At 42.5% G+C, this 21,678-nt stretch overlaps 2 protein-coding genes across 4 annotated transcripts in view; one reads left to right on the plus strand and one right to left on the minus strand.

Moving 5' to 3' along the window:
* Positions 1–549: 549 nt before the first annotated feature.
* fam185a (family with sequence similarity 185 member A) lies at positions 550–15,609 on the plus strand. 2 transcript variants are annotated; one of them, XM_061894207.1, is made up of 9 exons: positions 550–1,344; positions 1,408–1,517; positions 5,093–5,179; positions 5,287–5,425; positions 8,036–8,077; positions 8,155–8,250; positions 8,309–8,443; positions 11,384–11,508; positions 15,265–15,609. In XM_061894207.1, the coding sequence occupies exons 1-8, from the start codon at positions 939–941 to the stop codon at positions 11,494–11,496; spliced, it is 1,128 nt and encodes a 375-aa protein (XP_061750191.1). In that variant the 5' UTR covers positions 550–938; the 3' UTR covers positions 11,497–11,508; positions 15,265–15,609. The 2 variants fall into 2 exon arrangements, with proteins under 2 accessions (XP_061750191.1, XP_061750190.1); XM_061894206.1 differs by lacking the exon at positions 15,265–15,609 and having other exon boundaries at positions 11,384–13,400.
* Positions 15,610–20,297: 4,688 nt separating this feature from the next.
* The window catches only part of fbxl13 (F-box and leucine-rich repeat protein 13), an 89,928-nt gene continuing 88,547 nt past the window's right edge, over positions 20,298–21,678 (minus strand). For both annotated transcript variants that reach the window (XM_061894202.1, XM_061894203.1), the window contains exons 20-21: positions 20,583–20,743; positions 20,298–20,477 (exon numbers count right to left, since the gene is read on the minus strand). In XM_061894202.1, the coding sequence (XP_061750186.1) occupies positions 20,399–20,477; positions 20,583–20,743 (240 nt within the window). In that variant the 3' untranslated portion in view covers positions 20,298–20,398. The remainder of the gene's footprint in view (positions 20,478–20,582; positions 20,744–21,678) is intronic.

Consider the following 21,678-nt stretch of genomic DNA (forward strand, 5'->3'; position numbering starts at 1 on the left):
TTGGATTATAAGGTTGCAATAATTCGTAAAAAGCGTGATAAAAGGCTATTATACTCTATCGAAATCACAAACAGATACATTAAAACATTACTACTTAGCTATGGTAAGCTTTTATTTTGACATATTTAACAAGCAGTTAGCTTCAAAGCAATACATTCAACCGGAAGTTATCGGTGAACTCACACATAACATGACGTTAGTGTTAGTGTTTAGTTTATATTTCCAATGACATATGCGGTAGAAAATGGATGGATGGATATTTATTTGTAAATCTTTGCAGATGTAAAAAAAATGTCTCAATTCAAAATTCCTCTTGAATAGATGGAATTCTAGCCCCTAGTTCCCACATCCGGTCCGTCAAGAATAAGAGACGATGACGCCTTTAAATACACATTTACATTTAATATTGGGTTATAATGTTGCAATAATTTGTAAAAGGCATGATGAAAGGCGATTATACTCTATCGAAATCACGAACAGATACATTAAAACATCACTACAAGCTTTTATTTTGACATTTTTAACAATAAGTTAGTTTCGAAGCAATACATTCAACCGGAAGTACCTCACACCTGACATGACCTTAAATGTAACAACAATGGCGGCCACAGCAGTCCTCGCACATTTACCATAAAATAGCCTTGTGTCGGGGGTTCAGTCCGAAAGTTACCGCCACAAAATAGTCTTGTGTCGGGGTTTCAGTCCGAAAGTTACCGCCACAAAATAGTCTTGTGTCGGGGGTTCAGTCCGAAAGTTACCGCCACAAAATAGTCTTGTGTCGGGGTTTCAGTCCGAAAGTTACCGCCACAAAATAGTCTTGTGTCGGGGGTTCAGTCCGAAAGTTACCGCAACCAAATAGTCTTGTGTCGGGGGTTCAGTCCGAAAGTTACCGCAACAAAATAGTTTTGTGTCGGGGGTTCAGTCAGAAAGTCACCGTGATGTTCTGGAAATCGGCAGCCCAGCGGGCCGGCGTTGTCCGGTCCTGGTGTCGAACCGCCGGCCTTACCAGGCGCCGTCAGTCGCTCTTCACCTCCGCCAAGTTAAGCCAAGAAGACGTGGAGGTGAGCCGGACAGTGCGGGAGTGCGCCCTGGCGGTGAGCCCCTTCAGCACGGTGCGAGCGCGGCTGGCCTGCAGTATATCCGTCCAGCCCGTGGACCCGCATGCCTTCCCTGAAGCTGACCGAGCCTTCGTCACTATCCGCGGAGGAAAGTCGCCGAGCAGCCAGGAGGAGGTTGCGGGTGACTTTGACGTCCAGTACGACGAACACGACAAGGAGCTGCTCATCTCGTCCGAGAGGGATGACAGCAGCCTGTCGGTGCATGTGTCTGCTCCCATTAAGAGTAGTGAGTACACAGTGAAGGATATCTCCTCATTATCAGCACACTGATCCACTGTTTGCATGTCAGATATCGTCATTAACACCCGTGGGAAAGGCAACGTGGAGGTGAAGAATATGGAGTGTGACATCTGCCTGGTGCACACAGAAGAAGGCACATGTTCACTGCACTCCGTCAAGGTGAGTAGAAAACTTCATTACCCTACTTTCCCACCACGTTTTGATATGTTTACGTTAAAGGAGCGCGGATAGGCAATCATATCATCCGCAACCGCATCACCAAAGTCGTCATCCACCCGAACCATGATTTTATCCGGACCGTACCCACCCGCCCGCTGAAATACATCAGAGGTCGGCCGCCTTTACCACTCACAGAGCTGTTTAAACCTGTTTCACAGAATAATGAAGACAATTGAAGCCGCTAACGTTCTCGCGACTATCCAATAGCGTTCATCCTGCTGACAAGAATATGGGCGTGCTGTGAAGCCATTGCCTTAGACCAGGGGTGTCAAACTCAAATACAGAGTGGGCCAAAATTTAAAACTGAACGAAGCCGCGGGCCGAGGTTGAACAAATTAATCCTTTAATAGGGACCCGAACAAGTTTTGCATTGAATATTGACCAAGCAAGGCTTATATAACTTTATAGTGACATGCAAAATGGAGCTTTGAATAATAATAATTTAAAAATATCAATGGCATATCAAGTAAAATAAAAATACAAATTGAATGTCTCTTGTATAATGTAGCGTCTTGGAAGAGTTAGTGATGCAAGGGGTTCTGGGTATTTGTCCGGTTGTGTTTATGTTGTGTTACGGCACGGATATTCTCCCGAAATGTGTTTGTCAGTCTTGTTTGCTGTGGGTTCACAGTGTGGCGTATATTTGTAACAGTGTTAGTTGTTTATACAGCCACCCTCAGTGTGACCTGTATAGCTGTTGACCAAGAAAGCGTTTCATATACTTGTGTGTGTGTGTGTGTGTGTGTGTGTGTGTGTATGGGCCGCATATATTATGTGAGTGGGCCAGCACGCTGTTTGTATGGAGGAAAAGCGGACGTGGCGACATGTAGAGAACACCAAAGGCAGTGCTTTTACGGCCCGTCCCCAATATTATTGTCCGGGTGGAAATTCGGGAGAGGCACTGAACTTCGGAAGTCTCCCGGGAAAATCGGGAGGGTTGACGAGCATGAGTATTAGCGGTGAATGCGGTGTTACACCGGCGGGCCAGCTCTAATGTTAATTTGATATTGCCTCAAGGGCCAAATGAAATTACACGGCGGGCCACATTTGGCCCGCGGGCCAGAGTTTGACAACCATGCCTTAGACACTTTCAACAACATGTACGAACCGATTGTTGGTCCAGCAACATGTTGTGTGCAGCTTCCGTAATCACACGTACAAGATTGAAAGTCATACTGGGTGATACAGAGTACACAGATGGTTGTGATATAAACAACTTTAACACTTACTAATATGCGCCACGCTGTGAAGCCACGCAATACAAGATTGACAAACACATTACGGGAGAACATCCTCACAGTAACACAACATAAACGCAACACAACAAATACCCATAATCCTTTGTATCCGTGATACTGCCTGAATATATTTTCCAACCCTGCCCACCTTACCGACGTATAGGGAGAGGGGGGGTTTGCTGCTAGCGGGGTGTATAAAGTAGTCAGGAATTGTCATGAATACAAAGGATTCTGGGTATTTGTTGTGTTGCGTTTATGTTGTGTTACTGTGAGGATGTTCTCCCGAAATGTGTTTGTCGTTCTTAATTGTGTGATGTGGCTTCACAGCGTGGCGTATATTATTACTAAGAGTGTTAAAATTGTTTATATCACAACCATTAGTGTACTCTGTGTCACCCAGTATGCCTTGCAGTCGTGTGCGTGTTGCTTCTGAAGCCACACACAACATGATGCTGGACTGACAAGCAGATCGTACATGTTGTAGTAGGCGACAAAGCCAATGGCTTCATAGCACGCCCTAATACTTATTTTCTGGGTGACTGCCGGCAGTCATTCAAGAGAATATATTGGCTTTTTCGCTTTAAGACACGGGTCTTAAATGGCTCTTTGAATGGCAAAGGATACCGATTCCATAACCATGTATATTAAATATTTCCGGATTGGTTCAACCGCTACCCGCCCGAATCTAATTAAAATCCATTTTCTCGTCATGTCAACCGCCCGACCCGAGGTTTATTTGTGGACTCTGCGGATGAGACCGCAAACCGCGCATCACTAGTTTACGTACATTAGCCACGGATATATACCGCCACAAAGGATTTTTCAAATGCTTATTTACACACCTTCCTAACGGTGCCTGTCATGCGGCAGTAAAACGACTGAAAAGACAAAATAGAAGTCATATTCACGGACCCACCAGCTGCGTAAGCTGGCGCTCCAAGCAGCCAAACTATGTGGAATTAAATTATGGAATCAATCAATGTTTATTTATTCACCGTATTTCCTTGAATTGCCGCCTGGGCGCTAATTAATTTAAAACTTTTTCTCGCTCCGGCGTTTACCAAAGGCATGCGGTAAAGGCAAGCATACGCTAACTATTTTAAAACCTCTTCTCCCTCCGGCGCTTACTAAAGGCATGCGGGAAATTTAGGCCTGCGCTTAAAAATTTGAGTGTGATGTAAGGATACCATCATGAAAAGCACATTTAATGAAAAAAAAAAAACGTTATTATGGTCTTACCTTTACTTATAAATGAAGTCCATGCGCAGCTTCTTCTGATCAAAAGCATCGATAACTTGTTTATAGAAGTCTTCCTTATCTTTTTTCAATTTTAAAAGTCTCTCTGTCTCCATGAAAATCTTCCTTTATTACCTCCTGCGTCGATTGAAAGTCCAGTTTAGAAAACTGTTTTATTTTAGATATGTAATCCTCCATGTTAAAAGTGCAAGCGAGAGGAAAAAATAAACGATCGCTGCTCACTAGCGCCCTCTAACACCAGGAGGCGGGAGTCATTTAATGACTCATATTTGGCACACGCAGCTACGGTATGTTAATAAAACATAACTGCTTACTGTTCTTTTTAGCATATTCAATAGCTTGGACCTTAAATCCTACTGAATAGCTCTTAATCTTCTTCCCTTTATTCAAATGATTGAAATCAGCCTCCTCCATTTTGAAAAAGATGACAGGTGAAGTGTCACTCGTGACGTGACGAGTTTGACCCGGCGGAAATTCTACACATATGCTAATTATTTTGCAAAACGAGTTTGACCCGGCGGAAATTCTAGACATGCGCTAATAAAAATAATATTTTGCGAAACAAGTTTGACCCGGCGTTAATCCCGAGCCGGCGCTAATGCTAAGCATGCGCTAATTATTTTGGGAAGCGAGTTTGACCCGGCAGTAATTCTAGGCAGGCGCATACTATATACCCGGCGGCAATTCAAGGAAACACGGTAGCCCTAAATCACAAGTGTCTGAAAAGGCTGCACAAGCCACAACGACATCCGCGATACAGAGCCCACATAAGGGCAAGGAAAAACTCACCCCAGTGGGACGTCGGTGACAGTGACTATGAGAAACCTTGGAGAGGACCGCATATGTGGGCAACCCCCCTCCCCACCCCAGGGGACCGAAAGCAATGTATATCGAGCAGGTTTAACATGATATTGTGAAAGTCCAGTCCATAGTGGATCTAACACAGTGGAGCCAGCAGGAGAGCGCAATTCAACATTGTAAAAGTCAGATTAAGTGAGTCCCTCATGTCTGTTTCTTCAGGGTCGTCACGTGGAGGTGCGCTCAGGTGGAGACGTCAGCGTGGGCACCGTCCACGGCAACGTGGACATCAGAGCTTCAGGAGACAGTGTTAAGTGTTGTTTGTCGCTTGAACACCAGGGGGCAGCTTCAGCATGTGACTGAGGCCGAGTATGCATTGGAAATGTGCCCTAATAAACTCTGCTTGTGCGGCGCAGGTGGTTCGTGTCAAGAAGCTGCAGGGCACCACCATGAAGGTCTCCACGGAACATGGCGGTCTGAAGGTCAAGTCCATCTACGCCGAGTCCAGCTGCATCTCATCCAGCACGGGGATCGTGAAACTGAGACTCATACACGGTGAGATAACTGCCGCTTGTCATCACAGGCTGAATTTGCCAAAATTTTGTTCCTGTGGATTGCACTGCAGTGATATTGCTGCCCTCTAGTGGGTGAAGATGGTATCAAAGGTCATAACTTTCACTTGAAGGTGACACCGACACACCCCGTTTCCATATGAGTTGGGAAATTGTGTTAGATGTAAATATAACAGAATACAATGATTTGCAAATCTTTTTCAACCCATATTCAGTTGAATGCAATACAAAGAAAATATATTTGATGTCCAAACTGATAAACTTTTTTTTTTTTTTTGCAAATAATAATTAACTTAGAATTTCATGGCTGCAACCCGTGACACTTACAGATGTAGCGACAAACTGTATTTAGTAACACTGGCTTTCTGAAGTGTTCCTGAGCCCATGTGGTGATATCCTTTAGAGATTGATGTCGGTTTTTGATACAGTGCCGTCTGAGGGATGGAAGGTCACGGTCATTCAATGTTAGTTTCCGGCCATGCCGCTTACGTGGAGTGATTTCTCCAGATTCTCTGAACCTTTTGATGATATTATGGAGCGTAGATGTTGAAATACCTAAATTTCTTGCAATTGCAATTTGAGAAACATTGTTCTTAAACTGTTTGACTATTTGCTCACGCAGTTGTGGACAAAGGGGTGTACCTCGCCCCATCCTTTCTTGTGAAAGACTGAGCATTTTTTGGGAAGCTGTTTTTATACCCAATCATGGCACCCACCTGTTCCCAATCAGCCTGCATACCTGTGGGATGTTCCAAATAAGTGTTTGATGAGCATTCCTCAACTTTATCAGTATTTATTGCCACCTTTCCCAACTTGTTTGTCACGTGTTGCTGGCATCAAATTCTAAAGTTAATGATTATTTGCAAAAAAAATGTTAATCAGTTTGAACATCAAATATGTTATCTTTGTAGCATATTCAACTGAATATGGGTTGGAAATGATTTGCAAATCATTGTATTCCGTTTTTATTTACATCTAACACAATTTCCCAACTCATATGGAAACGGGTATGTATGATCCAAACAAATTGTCCCCACTCATGGTGTAAATGAACTACAAGCAACAAATAAAGACAACACACATCACACTCCTCCTGCTCATTGAACTTTGTGGACTTTATAAAACACGTACCGTACTTTCCGGACTATAAGGCGCACTTAAAATCCTGTTTTTCTTCAAAACTCAATAGTGCGCCTTATGTACGGAAGAATTCTGGTTTGGCTTACCGACCTCAAAGCAATTTTATTTGGTAATGAGAAGTGTGACCAGTAGATGTATGTTTTTTTTCTTTCTTTATTATGCATTTTCGACGTATACTCCGGAGCGACTCATAATCCGAAAAATACAGTATGTGAAAAAAGATCAAAAATAGACCATTCATCGGCAGTGCGCCTTATAATCCGATGCGCCCTATGAACCGCAAAATACGGTACTTATTTTACACCATTATTTACAAACAATTTTTTAAAAATCAGACATGATTTTTCTGGTATTTTATTTCTTATTTTGTCTCATAGTTGAGGTATACAGTGGGGCAAAAAAAGTATTTAGTCAGCCAGCGATTGTGCAAGTTCTCCCACTTCAAATGATGACAGAGGTCTGTCATTTTCATCATAGGTACACTTCAACTGTGAGAGACAGAATGTGGGGAAAAATCCAGGAATTCACATTGTAGGAATTTTAAAGAATTTATTCGTAAATTATGGTGGAAAATAAGTATTTGGTCAACCATTCAAAGGTCTCACTGATAGGAGATTTTGGCTCAAAATCTCACGATACATGGCCCCATTCATTCTTTCCTTAACACGGATCAATCGTCCTGTCCCTTTAGCAGAAAAACAGCCCCAAAGCATGATGTTTCCACCTCCATGCTTCACAGTAGGTATGGTGTTCTTGGGATGCAACTCAGTATTCTCCTTCCTCCAAACACGACAGTTGAGTTTATACCAAAATGGATACATGGATGATACAGCAGAGGATTGGGAGAATGTCATGTGGTCAAATGAAACCAAAATAGAACTTTTTGGTATAAACTCAACTCGTCGTGTTTGGAGGAAGAATACTGAGTTGCATCCCAAGAACACCATACCTACTGTGAAGCATGGGGGTGGAAACATAATGCTTTGGGGCTGTTTTTCTGCTAAGGGGACAGGACGATTGATCCGTGTTAAGGAAAGAATGAATGGGGCCATGTATCGTGAGATTTGGAGCCAAAACCTCCTTTGAATGGTTGACCAAATACTTATTTTCCACCATAATTTACAAATAAATTCTTTAAAATTCCTACAATGTGAATTCCTGGATTTTTTTTCACATTCTGTCTCTCACAGTTGAAGTGTACCTATGATGAAAATTACAGACCTCTGTCATCATTTTAAGTGGGAGAACTTGCACAATCGCCCCACTGTACCCATGAAGAAAATGACAGGCCTCTCTCATCCTTTTAAGTGGGAGAACTTGCACAATTGGTGACAGACTTTAATACTTTTTTTTTTTTTCCTTTGTAAGTCTCTTGGTGAGACACAAAGTCATCTTGCATGGTTTACTGGAATGACTACTCTTTGCATTCATGTGCCTCATCCTGTTTGCAAAGGGGACGCGTCTGTGAGGAACACATCAGGGGACACACACATAGGTAAAGATCCTCTCAGGGCACCATTATGCTAGTAATCCCGGGTCTAAGGTGAGAATGTGTGTGTGTGTGTGTTGCAGACGGTTCAAATGGCTCCTTGAAGGTCTCCTCTCAAAGCGGGGGCATTGACGTCTACGTGGGAGACGGAGGAAGCGCCGAGGTGCTCAGCCAGGAAGGTAAGAACGCCGCCATGTGTCCTAAGCACCTTTTTAACCCGACTCGACTCTCCCGTAGGAGCGGTGTGCATACGCGTGCCGTCCTCGCTGAGAGCAGAGGTGGAGCTCACCGGCGCCTCGGTGCACATCGGCCGTGATGTGACGTTGCATCAGCTGCAGAGGAACACCACTGAGAGCCACACCGGAGTTACTGGTAAGACAGTTTATGTGATATTATTGTTTCCTAGCAGACCTGGGCAAATTAAGGCCCGGGGGACATTCCCAAATATTTTTTTTTTTTTAGATCTTCAAGATGGAAACTGCAGCTGTCATTATGTGCAGTGATGTTTTCGAATGACCGTAAATCTTGAACTACAAACCCTGTTTCCATATGAGTTGGGAAATTGTGTTAGATGTAAATATAAACGGAATACAATGATTTGCAAATCCTTTTCAACCCATATTCAGTTGAATGCACTACAAAGACAACATATTTGATGTTCAAACTCATAAACTTTATTTTTTTTCGTAAATAATAAGTCACTTAGAATTTCATGGCTGCAACATGTGCCAAAGTAGTTGGGAAAGGGCATGTTCACCACTGTGTTACATCACCTTTTCTTTTAACAACACTCAATAAACATTTAGGAACTGAGGAAACTAATTGTTGAAGCTTTGAAAGTGGAATTCTTTCCCATGCTTGTTTTATGTAGAGCTTCAGTCGTTCAACAGTCTGGGGTCTCCGCTGTCGTATTTTACGCTTCATAATGCGCCACACATTTTCCAAGGGAGACAGGTCTGGACTTCAGGCGGGCCAGGAAAGTACCCGCACTCTTTTTTTACGAAGCCACGCTGTTGTAACATGTGCTGAATGTGGCTTGGCATTGTCTTGCTGAAATAAGCAGGGGCGTCCATGAAAAAGATGGCGCTTAGATAAATGTCAGCATATGTTGTTCCAAAAGCTGTATGTACCTTTCAGCATTAATGGTGCCTTCACAGATGTGTTAGTTACCCATGCCTTGGGCACTAATGCACCCCCATACCATCACAGATGCTGGCTTTTGAACTTTGCGTCGATAACAGTCTGGATGGTTCACTTACACTTGGGTCCGGATGACACAATGTCGAATATTTCCAAAAACAATTTGAAATGTGGACTTGTCAGACCATAGAACACTTTTCCACTTTGCATCAGTCCATCTTGGATGATTTCGGGCCCAGAGAAGCCGGCGGCGTTTCTGGATGTTGTTGATAAATGGCTTTCGCTTTGCATAGTAGAGCTTTAACTTGCACTTACAGATGTAGCGACCAACTGTATTTAGTGACAGTGGTTTTCTGAGGTGTTCCTGAGCCCATGTGGTGATATCCTTCAGAGATTAATGTCAGTTTTTGATACAGTGCCGTCTGAGGGATGGAAGGTCACGGTCATTCAATGTTGGTTTCCGGCCATGCCGCTTACCTGGAGTGATTTCTCCAGATTCTCTGAACCTTTTGATGATATTATGGACCGTAGATGTTAAAATACCTAAATTTCTTGCAATTGCACTTTGAGAAACGTTGTTCCTAAACTGTTTGACCATTTGCTCACACAGTTGTGGACAAAGGGGTGTACCTCGCCCCATCCTTTCTTGTGAAGGACTGAGCATTTTTTGGGAAGCTGTTTTTATACCCAATCATGGCACCCACCTGTTCTCAATTAGCCTGCACACCTGTGGGATGTTCCAAATAAGTGTTTGATGAGCATTCCTCAACCTTATCAGTATTTATTGCCACTATTCCCAAATTCTTTGTCACGTGTTGCTGGCATCAAATTCTAAAGTTAATGATTATTTTCCCCAAAAAATGTTTATCAGTTTGAACATCAAATATGTTGTCTTTGTAGCATATTCAACTGAATATGGGTTGAAAAGGATTTGCAAATCATTGTATTCCGTTTATATTTACATCTAACACAATTTCCCAACTCATATGGAAACAGGGTTTGTAGGTATCGATCTGATATCAAGTAGTTCCAGGATCATACGTTGGTCATATTCAAACTCCTCATGTGTCCAGGGACGTATTTCCTGAGTTTATAAATATAATGTACTTTTTTTTTTTTAAATAAAAGATGTTATGATGGCAAAAAATATCGATGTCATCATAGTAGTCTGGACTACATACGCTCCTGTACTTGGTATCATTACAGTGGATGTCAGGTGTAGATCCACCAATGGTGTTTGTTTACATTGTGGCGCCGGTGAGCTACAGTGTGTAGTGAAGCATGTTTAGATATTCCTCGTCCTCCAGTGATCATGATTCCTGTAAGAATCTTACTTTATTTGTCGCCATGGAGTCGAGGATTAGTGATTTAGAAGTAGCTAAAACGCTGCCAACCGCGGATGGACTTTAGCCGCGAGCTAAGTGTGAGCAAATGTGCTGGGTCAAAAGTATACAAACAGCAATGTTGATATTTGCTTACATGTTCCTTGGCAAGTTTCACTGCAATAAGGCGCTTTTGGTAGCCATCCACAATCTTCTGCTTGAATTTTTGACCAATTCTCTTGACAAAATTGGTGCAATTCAGCTAAATTTGTTTGTTTTCTGACATGGACTTGTTTTTTCATCATTGTCCACACAGGACTTTGGGAAGGCCATTCAAAACCTTAATTCTAGCCTGATTTAGCCATTCCTTTATCACTTTTGACATGTCTTTGTCCTGTTGGAACACCCAACTGTGCCCAAGACCCAACATCCGGGCTGAGGATTTTAGCTTGTCCTGAATAATTTGGAGGTAATCTTCCATTTACTCTCTGTAAAGCACCAGTTCCATTAGCAGCAAAACCGGCCTAAAGCGTACTACTACCACCACCATGCTTGACGGTAGGAATAGTGTTCCTGGGATTAAAGGCCTCACCATTTCTCCTCCAAACATATTGCTGGGTATTGTGGCCAAACAGCTCAATTTTTGTTTCATCTGACCACAGAACTGTCCTCCAGAAGATCTTGTCTTTGTCAATGTGTTGTCAGATATAACAGCCACGACATTATGTTCTTTACAAGTGTATGTAAATTTTTGACCACGACTGACACACATTAGATGCAAACCACAACCGAATGAATGTTGAGTTAAATCCTCTTTGTTTTTGCTGACATTCTCCTCCGTCACTCTCAGGCTACATGAACACCGACAGTTCGGCGGAGCGGCGGATCAAAGTGACAACAAAAAGTGGCTCGGTCAGCCTGAGGACTCAAAGCTGGTTCGAGTCCCTGAAGCTGGGGGGATAAAAAAAAAAAAAAGTAAGCTCACTCAGAGACCACACTGCAAACACAGTGGAAAAACTGAAATCTAAGTAAGATTAAATATCTCAAATAAGGGTGATATTTGCTTATTTTCTGTCTGATTTGATCATTCTTCTCACTTAGCAGATTTTATGTTAGAGCAGTGGAGGGTTCGGTACCTTCTTGGAGGTACCGAACCTTTCTCTAATTAAATAAATGATAAATGGGTTGTACTTGTATAGCGCTTTTCTACCTTCAAGGTACTCAAAGCGCTTTGACACTACTTCCACATTTATCCATTCACACACAAATTCACACACTGATGGAGGGAGCTGCCATGCAAGGCGCCAACCAGCACCCATCAGGAGCAAGGGTGAAGTGTCTTGCTCAGGACACAACGGACGTGACGAGGTTGGTTCTAGGTGGGATTTGAACCAGTGACCCTCGGGTTGCGCACGGCCACTCTCCCGCTGCGGCACGCCGTCCCTTAAAAATAAAATGTTTTTTTTCCTTCAAATTCAAGACAAAGTTATATGTTTTTGGTAACACTTTAGTATAGGGAACATATTCTAAGCAACAAATACTTAATTCTGTCATGATCTGTGGTCTGGATCATGTTTTCGTTAGTTTTTGGACTCTTTCAGTTCCTGTTTGCGCTCCCTTGTACCATGAATCGATTAACCTGGACCCCGACTTAAACAAGTTGAAAAACTTATTCGGGTGTTACCATTTAGTGGTCAATTGTACGGAATATGTACTGAACTGTGCAATCTACTAATAAAAGTATCAATCAATCAATTGTTTTGTTCAGTTACCATGCCGACTTATGATTTTCACCTGCCTCTGGTTTTCGGACCGCGCACCTGTTTCTAATCAAGACCCTTATTTGAGCCTGTCTTCGCCAGTCAGTCGGCCTGGCGTCATTGCTTGTTTTCATACGATACCACAGTTCATGTTGCTCGATTCATGCCGTGGTCTCGTAAGACTTGTTTATTTCTTGCCACAGTTTTGTGTTTTTTTGAAGCCATAGTTTATGTTTGTTAACCTCATGCCCCGCCAATATGTATCGAGTTAATAATTATGTTCCTACCTGCAAGCCTTGTCCGGAATAGTCCGTTTGCATCCTGGGAGAACAAACCTTGCAGTAAGCTGCGACCCCCCCAGTCATGACAGAATGATAATAAGTCGGGATGATAACCAAACAAAACAAGGGAGCGCAAATAGGAACTAAAAGAGTCCAAAAAATAAAAATAACACATAATCCAGACCACAGATCATGACAAATTTAGAGTTATTTGGACACTAGGGGAACATATTCTAAGTAATAAAGGCTGAAGAGGTATTTGGTTAGGATTAGGGTTATAATAAGGCATTAATAAGTACTTAATAATGAGTAGTTAAGAGCCAATATGTCACCAATTTGCATGTTAATAAGCAACTAATTAATGGTGAATATGTTCCCCATACTAAAGTGTGACCATGTTTTTTTCTACTGGTGCACAGAATGAACCATGCATGAACATCACCTTGTTCAGACAACAAAACCAACACAGTGCATAAACTTACATCAAATTACACACCTGCAAATCATTCAGCTGTTGCCGTGTCCGTATTTCGCCGATAGGGAGAAGTTTGTATTTACACGATGAGTCGGGTGTGTTTTGACCTCCATCGAAACCCCTGAGGTCGACTCACCGAACCCCTAGGGTTTGATCGAACCCAGGTCAAGAACCACTGTGTTAGTGTTTTCTTTTGGTCCCAAATGATCTCAGTAAGATATTACAGCTTGTTGCTGAGATTTGATGACCCTATATTGAGTAAAACGTGCTTGAAACTAGAATATCAACTGATGCAAAGATGTATCATCAACACTCTCAAGTAATAAAACTACTTTTTTTTAAAGCACCGTATTTTTCGGACTATAAATCGCAGTTTTTTTCATAGTGCGACTTATACTCCGGAGCTACTTATGTGTGAAATTATTAACACATTACCGTAGAATATCAAATATTATTTTTTATCTCATTCGCGGAAGAGACGAAGAAAATGTCAGCAATCGTCAGAAACATGTCAACCAATAAGAATTCGGCGGGGGTGGGTCATGGCAGAAATGCATTGTGGGTCATGGAATGCTAACTGCTATATGCTATATTCCTGCTGTTTTTCAACCACTGAGATGATCTAATTTCACCTACTTGGGTTAAAAATACTTTTGCAAACCAGTAATTATAGTCTGCAAATGATGTGTTGTTGTTGAGTGTCAGTGCTGTCTAGAGCTCGGCAGAGTAACCGTGTAATACTCTTCCATATCAGTAGGTGGCAGTCAGTAGCTAATTCCTTTGTGGATGTCGGAAACAGCGGGAGGCAAGTGCAGGTAAAAAGGTATCTAATGCTTGAACCAAAAATAAAAAAAAGGTGAGTGCTCCTAAAAAAAGGCATTGAAGCTTTGGGAAGGCTATGCAGAACGAAACTAAAACTGAACTGGCTACTAAATAAACAAAAACATAATGCTGGACGACAGCAAAAACTTACTGTGGAGCAAAGACAGCGTCCACGATGTACGTCCGAACATGACATGACAATCAACAATGTCCCCACGAATAAAGATAAAAACAACTGAAATATTCGTGATTGCTAAAACAAAGTAGATGCGGGAAATATCGCTCAAAGGAAGACATGAAACTGCTCCAGGAAAAACCAAAAAAAGAGAAAAAGCCACCAAAATTGGAGCGCAAGACAAGAAGTAAAAGACTACGCAGGAAAACAACAAAAAAGTCCAAATAAGTCAGGGTGTGATGTGACAGGTGGTGACAGCACACCTACTTTGAGACAAGAGCTGTAGTGCTAGCTTATGCTTCAAAGTCATATCTAACAATTTTGACAACAACTTTTTACTGTCAACTGAGTTTCGTTTTTTAATAATTTCTGCTGGTGGTGTGCAGAGTGACAGATTGTTTGGTAAAAGTATAGCATGTTCTATATCAGGGGTAGGGAACCTATGGCTCTAGAGCCAGATGTGGCTCTTTTGATGACTGCATCTGGCTCTCAAATAAATCTTAGCTGACATTGCTTAACACGATAAGTAATAAATAATTCCGCTGGTAATCACGATGTAAAAATAACCTTCAATTTATTAAAAAATTGTTATGAATTTTAATCCATCTATTCGTTTTCTACCACACCTGTTCAAAAAATAATGTCATTAAAAAGAATTAGAGACTTATTATACTATAAAAATGTTGGTCTTACTTAAAAAATGCACGCATTTAGTTGTATTCAGTGTTACAAAATATGATATGGCTCTCACGGAAATACATTTTAAAATATTTGACTTTCATGGCTCCCTCAGCCTAAAAGGTTCCCGACCCCTGTTCTATATGTTATAGTTATTTGAATGACTCTTACCATAATATTTTACGTTAAAAAAGTGTTCAACCTTTTTTGAGCCCAGGCACATTTTCTGCGGTGAAAAATGCGTAGGCACACCACCAGCAGCAATTGAGCATTTGAGCCCCCCTAAAATAGGCCAAGTGATGCCCCTGGCAAAAAAAGTCTAATTTTTTTTTACCTGTCAAGAAAAGTGCACTCATTATTTGTGAGAATATACTTATTTTAAGGTATTTTGGGGGTTAGCTAATTATACTTGTTTTGGAAAGTCTTGACAAGCCAAAATTTCTTGTTCTATTGGCAGATCATTTTGCTCAGTTCAAACAAAATTCCCCTAATTTTTATATATTTTTTTCCTCCTTGTTTTTGAACGCTGACTTTTTGCAGTGCGTCTTTCCCTGCACCTCCAGCATCAGACGTAACTTCGGCTCGTATTTGTCTGGTTCAGACATCGATGACATCTATTAAACAAGACAAGAAGCAACGAGGTAAACAGAGACGGAATTCCATTTTGCTCAATTTGAGGAGAGACGTGGCGACTGTACTCTCCGTACAGTCTTCCACCACGCCCTGGCGAAAGATTGTTGGACTTTTCCCTGTTTACATAACAGCTGTTTCTAAAGGAGTGGGGGGGCGGGGAGGTATGTAAACAAACATTGTTTTGGTCACATTAAAGGGGAACATTAGCACAATTTCAGAAGGGTTAAAACCAATAAAAATCAGTTCCCAGCGTCTTATTTTAATTTTCGAAGTTTTTTTCAAAATTTTACATCTCCCGGAATATCCCTAAAAAAGGCTTTAAAGTGATTGATTTGCGCTATTTCCCTGTGACGTCACATATCGATTCCAATACAAACAATGGCGAATAGCACAGCAAGATATAGCGACATTAGCTCGGATTCAGACTCGGATTTCGGCGGTTTAAGCGATTCGACAGATTATGCATGTATTGAAACCGATGGTTGGAGTATGGAGGCAGATAGCGAAAACGAAATTGAAGAAGAAGCTGAAGCTATTGACGCCATTCGGCGTTAGCATCGCCGGTAAAATGTGCAGACCAACCGATCAGGACTTTCGCATTGACACTGGATCAATAAGTCAACAACAACAACGACACTCACCTTTGTGATTTCGTTGACTTTATTGTTGGGAATAAATCTGCTTTGAGTGTCGCAGGATATCCACACATCTCTGTGCCATCTGTCGTAGCATCGCCGGTAAAAACCAAACGAGGGACTTTCGCATCTCTTGACACTGAAGCAACTTAAAGCCGTCGATTGGTAAATGTTTTTTTGGCATTAAATGTGGATGGAGGGATAGGCTGGATGCAAAAATAGCTACAAATGAGGCATAATGCACACAGCTAGCCTAAATAGCATGTTAGCATCGATTAGCATACGGTGCTAATCGATGCATATTCTACCTAAATCAACTTGAATCCGTCCAGGATCGTGTTGTTTCACCCTCCGACAACACACCGACAAGGCATGATGTCTCCAAGGTACCGGCAAACAGTCGAAAAAACGGAAAATAACATAGCTGATTTGACTCGATGTGGTAGGGAAAATGGCGTTGATGACCGATGTGACGTCACGTTCTGACATCGTCGCTTAGAGAGGGATAAACAGAAAAGCGTTTAATTTGCCAAAATTCACCCATTTAGAGTTCGGAAATCGGTTAAAAAAATATATGGTCTTTTTTCTGCAACATCAAGGTATATATTGACGCTTACATAGGTCTGGTGATAATGGTACCCTTTAACACAAAAGAAAAAGATGCCCCAGGCTTGGGCTGGTCCTAGATTCAGCTTGGGCTGGAAAATCGTATATAATGGAATTTTCCGCAACTAAGACAGCCTCTTGTTTGTTCATTGGGAACTCAGAGAACGGGAAGTTTTTTTGATAATTTACATACATTTTTTCTGACATTAACCCCGACCATTGCACATGCCGAGCAAATAAACGATCAATGATCACACTTGTGTGCCATCAAACTTGCATTTAATGGAATGCTACTTGTTCAGTACGAATGACAAAAACTAGAAGATTGTTGACACTTTAAGACGACACATATTGCGTCGTCGACATTGTATCAAACATTTCCAACAATGGGATGCATTTAAAAGTTGTTGTTTTTTTGACAACGTACATAACACAGTTACCTGGACACACCGGAATATAAGGCGCACTGCGGATGAATGGTCTATTTTCGATCTTTATTCATATATAAGGCGCACCGGATTATAGGGCGCATTAAAGGAGTCATTGTGCAGCAGCATCTCCTTATCCGGAAACAACAACAAGGCCGGAAATGTGTCCCGTGAAAAAACAAATATCCGACCGGAACCCTCTAATAACTAAAGTTCCTTGGGCGAATAATGTAAAGTCACTACACCGGTATGTTTTATTGCTTTCATGGCGAGTTTACTGACAGATATAAGAAAGAACTATACACTACTTTATATTAAAAATGGCAACAGTGGAGGATGAATGTCCCATAACAAGAAGATAAAGGGAATAATAGAAGCTTTATCGACTACGGTGTCAGCACGGACTACAAAGATGGACGCGCACAATTTTCCAGGACTTATGCAGATCCCAAACACAGATCAGCAGGTACCAGAAGGTAAGAAAAGTTGCTTTTAAAAGTACCAATGATTGTCACACACACTCACACAAGGTGTGGTGAAATTTCTCCTCTGCATTTGACCCCTCCCTTTGATCACCCCCTGGGAGGCGGGGGGAGCAGTGAGCAGCAGAGGTGGCCGCGCCCGGGAATCATTTTTGGTGATTTAACCCCCAATTCCAACCCTTGATGCTGAGTGCCAAGCAGGGAGGTAATGGGTCCCATTTTTATAGTCTTTGGTATGACTCGGCCGGGGTTTGAACTCGCGACCTACCGATCTCAGGGCGGGCACTCCAACCTCAAGGCCACTGAGCAGGTTTTGCATAATTTTGCGAAACAAAACGCCTGATAATATGTATTACCTTATACCCACACCATAATAATACTTTTATGTTGAAGCACAGTAGAATCCATCAAGCGGTGTGGCTTCATAGCTTACCAGAGTCGTACTAAAACATTTACATAGATTATTTTATGTAATGTTTTATATTTTCAATGGAACACAAAATGTTGGTGGTGTTTACTTGAATCGTATTGCCATCATACTGCAATCCACACATATCTCTTATGTGTGACTGCCATCTACTGGTCACTCTTATCATTACACAACGTACCAAACAAAATTGCTTCGAAGCCGGTAAGCACAACCAGAATCATTCCGTACATTAGGCGCACCGGGTTATAAGGCGCACGGTCCAGTTTTGAAGGGAAAAAACTGATTTTAAGTGCGCCTTCTAGTCCGGAAAATACGGTAAACACCAAACCCATCAACAATGGAAATATACAGCAAAAAGGCATAATGTTAATGAATAATGATAATAGACACAAAGACCTGTCTTTAAATCAATGTATAACATTTCTTTAGCTGTTTTATTTGCCTATTAAATTCAAAATAATATGACGCCGTTAGCAACCCCCAGCCCTCTGTTGTCTTTTATAGTTTTTTAACCCCCCAAAAGTCTAAATCTTAAATCAAAAATGCAGTTTTCAGCGAGAATTTTTTTTTGCATTTTTGTATTTGTAGGCAAAATCGTGCAAAATAGCAGCATATGTGGGGATGGGAATCGAAAACCGGTTCCCAGCGCGTCACTCCCTTGGAATCACTCGCCAATTTTTTCAAACGCTACCCTTAACGGTCGCTGCAGGTTAGGAAGCGCAGCCCGGGCGGAAGAAGCAAGTTTACTTGAGTCATATCGCCATCATATTGCAGTCCACACGTAACTCTTTTGTGTTAGATGTTATGTATGGATGTCATATCTCGGTTCAAACACTGATGACATCTATTAAACAAGACAAGAAGCGAGGAATCACGCAGAGACAAGAGTTCAATTTTGGCTCAATGAGGAGAGACGTTTGGGGCTGCACACCCGGTTATAATCTCCCACCACGCTCTAAGGTCCAGTCCCACGTGCTCCTCTATTTATTCGGGAGGTCCCTGGTTAACATCACTGAGGCCGCCTCTGAAAGAAGGGGGGGGTCATTTCAGCGGCCCCAGTTGGACACAATATATGATTATTCAGAAATGCAAATGAGCTGACACCCGTGATATCACCCTGTCTCTGCTTTTGTCTGCGTCACATTACTCGATTTTCTGGACACAAACACTGATACGAGACAATGTCCCTTTGCCATACTTGCCAACCCTCCCGATTTTTCCGGGAGACTCCTCCCAGGGCTAACTTTCCCCCGAATTTCTCCCGATTTCCACCCGGACAACAATTTTGGGGGCGTGCCTTTAGCGTCCTCTACAACCTGTCGTCACGTTCACTTTACCTCCGTAGTAACAGCGTTGTCGGCCCAGGCACGTATGTGCGACTTTTACACACACACTTTTAGTGAATGCAATGCATACTTAGTCAACAGCCATACATGTCACATTGAGGGTGGCCGTATAAACAACTTTAACACTGTTACAAATATGCGCCACACTGTCAACCCACACCAAACACGAATGAAAAACACATTTCGGGAGAACATCCGCACCGTAACACAACATAAGTAATACCCAGAACCCCTTGCAGAACTAACTCATGCGGGATGCTACAATTTCCACCCCTAGCTACCACCAAACACCATCCCCCTACCCCCATCTCCCGAAATTGGAGGTCTCAAGGTTGGCAAGTATGCCCTTTGCACGGATAGAAAAGTACAACTTCAGCACAAATGATAATAACTATAGCAACGGCCTTTAAGCATAAGAGTTGTGTGATAACTTCCATCCATTTTCTACCGCTTATTGCCTTTGGGGTCGAAAGGGGCGCTGGTGCCTATCTCAGCTACAATCGGGCGGGAGGCGGGTACACCCTGGGCAAGTCGCCACCTCAGCGCAGGGCCAACACAGATAGACAGACAACATTCACACACTAGGGCCAATTTAGTGCTGCCAATCAACATATCCCCAGGTGCATGTCTTTGGAAGTGGGAGGAAGCCGGAGTACCCGGAGGGAACCCACGCATCCACGGGGAGAACATGCAAACTCCACACAGAAAGATCTCGAGCCCGGGATTGAACCCAGGACTATTTAGGACCTTTGTATTGTGAGGCAGACGCACCAACCCCTCTCCCACCGTGAAGCCCGGGTAATAACTTACACATGATTATTCTAAGTCGACACGTATCTCTTATGTGTGACTGCCATCTACTGGTCACACTTATCATTACCATTACACCGAATAAAATTGCTTTGAGGTCGGTAAGCAAAACCAGAATTAAGCCGTACATTCGGTGCACCGGGTTATAAGGCGCACTGTCGAGTTTTGAGGGGGGGAAAAATGATTCTAAGTGCGCCTTATAGTCCGGAAAATAGGGTTAATTTTATTTCTGAGTCATTTGTAACTGTTGAGCAGTGCTCTGATTGGCTGAAGGGAGTTTAAATCCCGGCTCTCCTGCACCGCTTCACCGAAGCCATAGGTTGGTCTGGTCGTTGCTGTACTCCCAGTGCTGCACGTGCGGCTGCAACCTCATGGCCCCCGCCCTGCCAACACACACACACACACACACACACACACACACACACACACACACACACGTACATTAGCAGTGAAGGACAATGCGTGCCATTGAAGATGTTTTTCTTCACTCTGAGATGCCGTTGCAGTCGTTCATGATGACGGAGGACAGCGGAGGGCAGAGCCTCTCGATGTATCTGATGGCGCGGTCGGTGAAGAGGGAGCCGCTCACGTCCAACTCCCGCAGGTACTGGCCGCCGCTCGAGAGGCACTGAACTGCCATGTCGGTCATCTGGGGGTAGAAGGATGGAGAAACTAGTCTACTTGTTGCCCTTATTTCTATATATATATATATATGTCTTGATTGGATTATCCGGAGAATAGTGCTCGATACCGTGGTAGAGCGCAATATGTAGGTGTGGGAAAAATCAGGAAACCAACCAAAAAAAGAGCAGAAAACGAAACATCTGGTACAACCCCCCATTCAGCAAAAACGTCTCAACCAACATCAGCCACAAGTTCCTCACTCTGATCGACAAACACTTCCCCAAAGGCAAACACCCTAAGAAAAATATTCAACAAGAACAACATTAAATTGAGCTACAGCTGTATGAATAACATACAACAAATCATTTCAAACCACAACAAAGCAATTGCAAAAGCACTGCCCACCCCCAGACTAAACGACTCTGAAACCAATAAGGAATGTAACTGTCGCAAGAAACCTGATTGCCCTCTTAACGGGGGGTGCTTACAAACATCAGTCGTTTACCAAGCAAAGGTAACACGCAAGGACATTAACACATCCGACACGTACGTTGGATTAACCGAAGGAGCGTTCAAAACAAGATGGAATAATCACAACGCCTCCTTTAGAAACCAGACTTTGCGGAATTCTACAGAACTCAGCAAGCACATTTGGAACCTCAAAGACAATAATGTTGAATATTCAATAACATGACAAATTCTTGCATCCAGCACACCTTACAACAGTGGTAATAAAAGATGCAACCTATGCTTGAAAGAGAAACTGTTTATTATATATCATCCAGATCTATCATCCCTCAACAAGCGCAGTGAAATCATTTCAACATGCCGCCACAGACGGAAACACCTCCTGGGTAACACATGAGCCAATCACCACGCCCCTACGCCTGCCTGTACCCACCCACTCTGTGCTCTATATAAACCATTGTATGTGAATGCTTCCATTAAAATCTCCTGATG

The sequence above is a fragment of the Nerophis ophidion genome, linkage group LG03 (assembly GCF_033978795.1).
Source record: "Nerophis ophidion isolate RoL-2023_Sa linkage group LG03, RoL_Noph_v1.0, whole genome shotgun sequence".
In the NCBI taxonomy this organism is placed as follows: Eukaryota; Metazoa; Chordata; class Actinopteri; order Syngnathiformes; family Syngnathidae; genus Nerophis; species Nerophis ophidion.

Excerpts from the sequence above, each read along its gene's own strand:
- fam185a (XM_061894207.1), top strand. The coding sequence starts at position 939 with ATGTTCTGGAAATCGGCAGCCCAGCGGGCCGGCGTTGTCCGGTCCTGG. Across the intron at positions 5,426-8,035 it reads GAAACTGAGACTCATACACG|GGGACGCGTCTGTGAGGAAC; the intron begins GTGAGATAACTG and ends CTGTTTGCAAAG. Across the intron at positions 8,078-8,154 it reads ATCAGGGGACACACACATAG|ACGGTTCAAATGGCTCCTTG; the intron begins GTAAAGATCCTC and ends TGTGTGTTGCAG.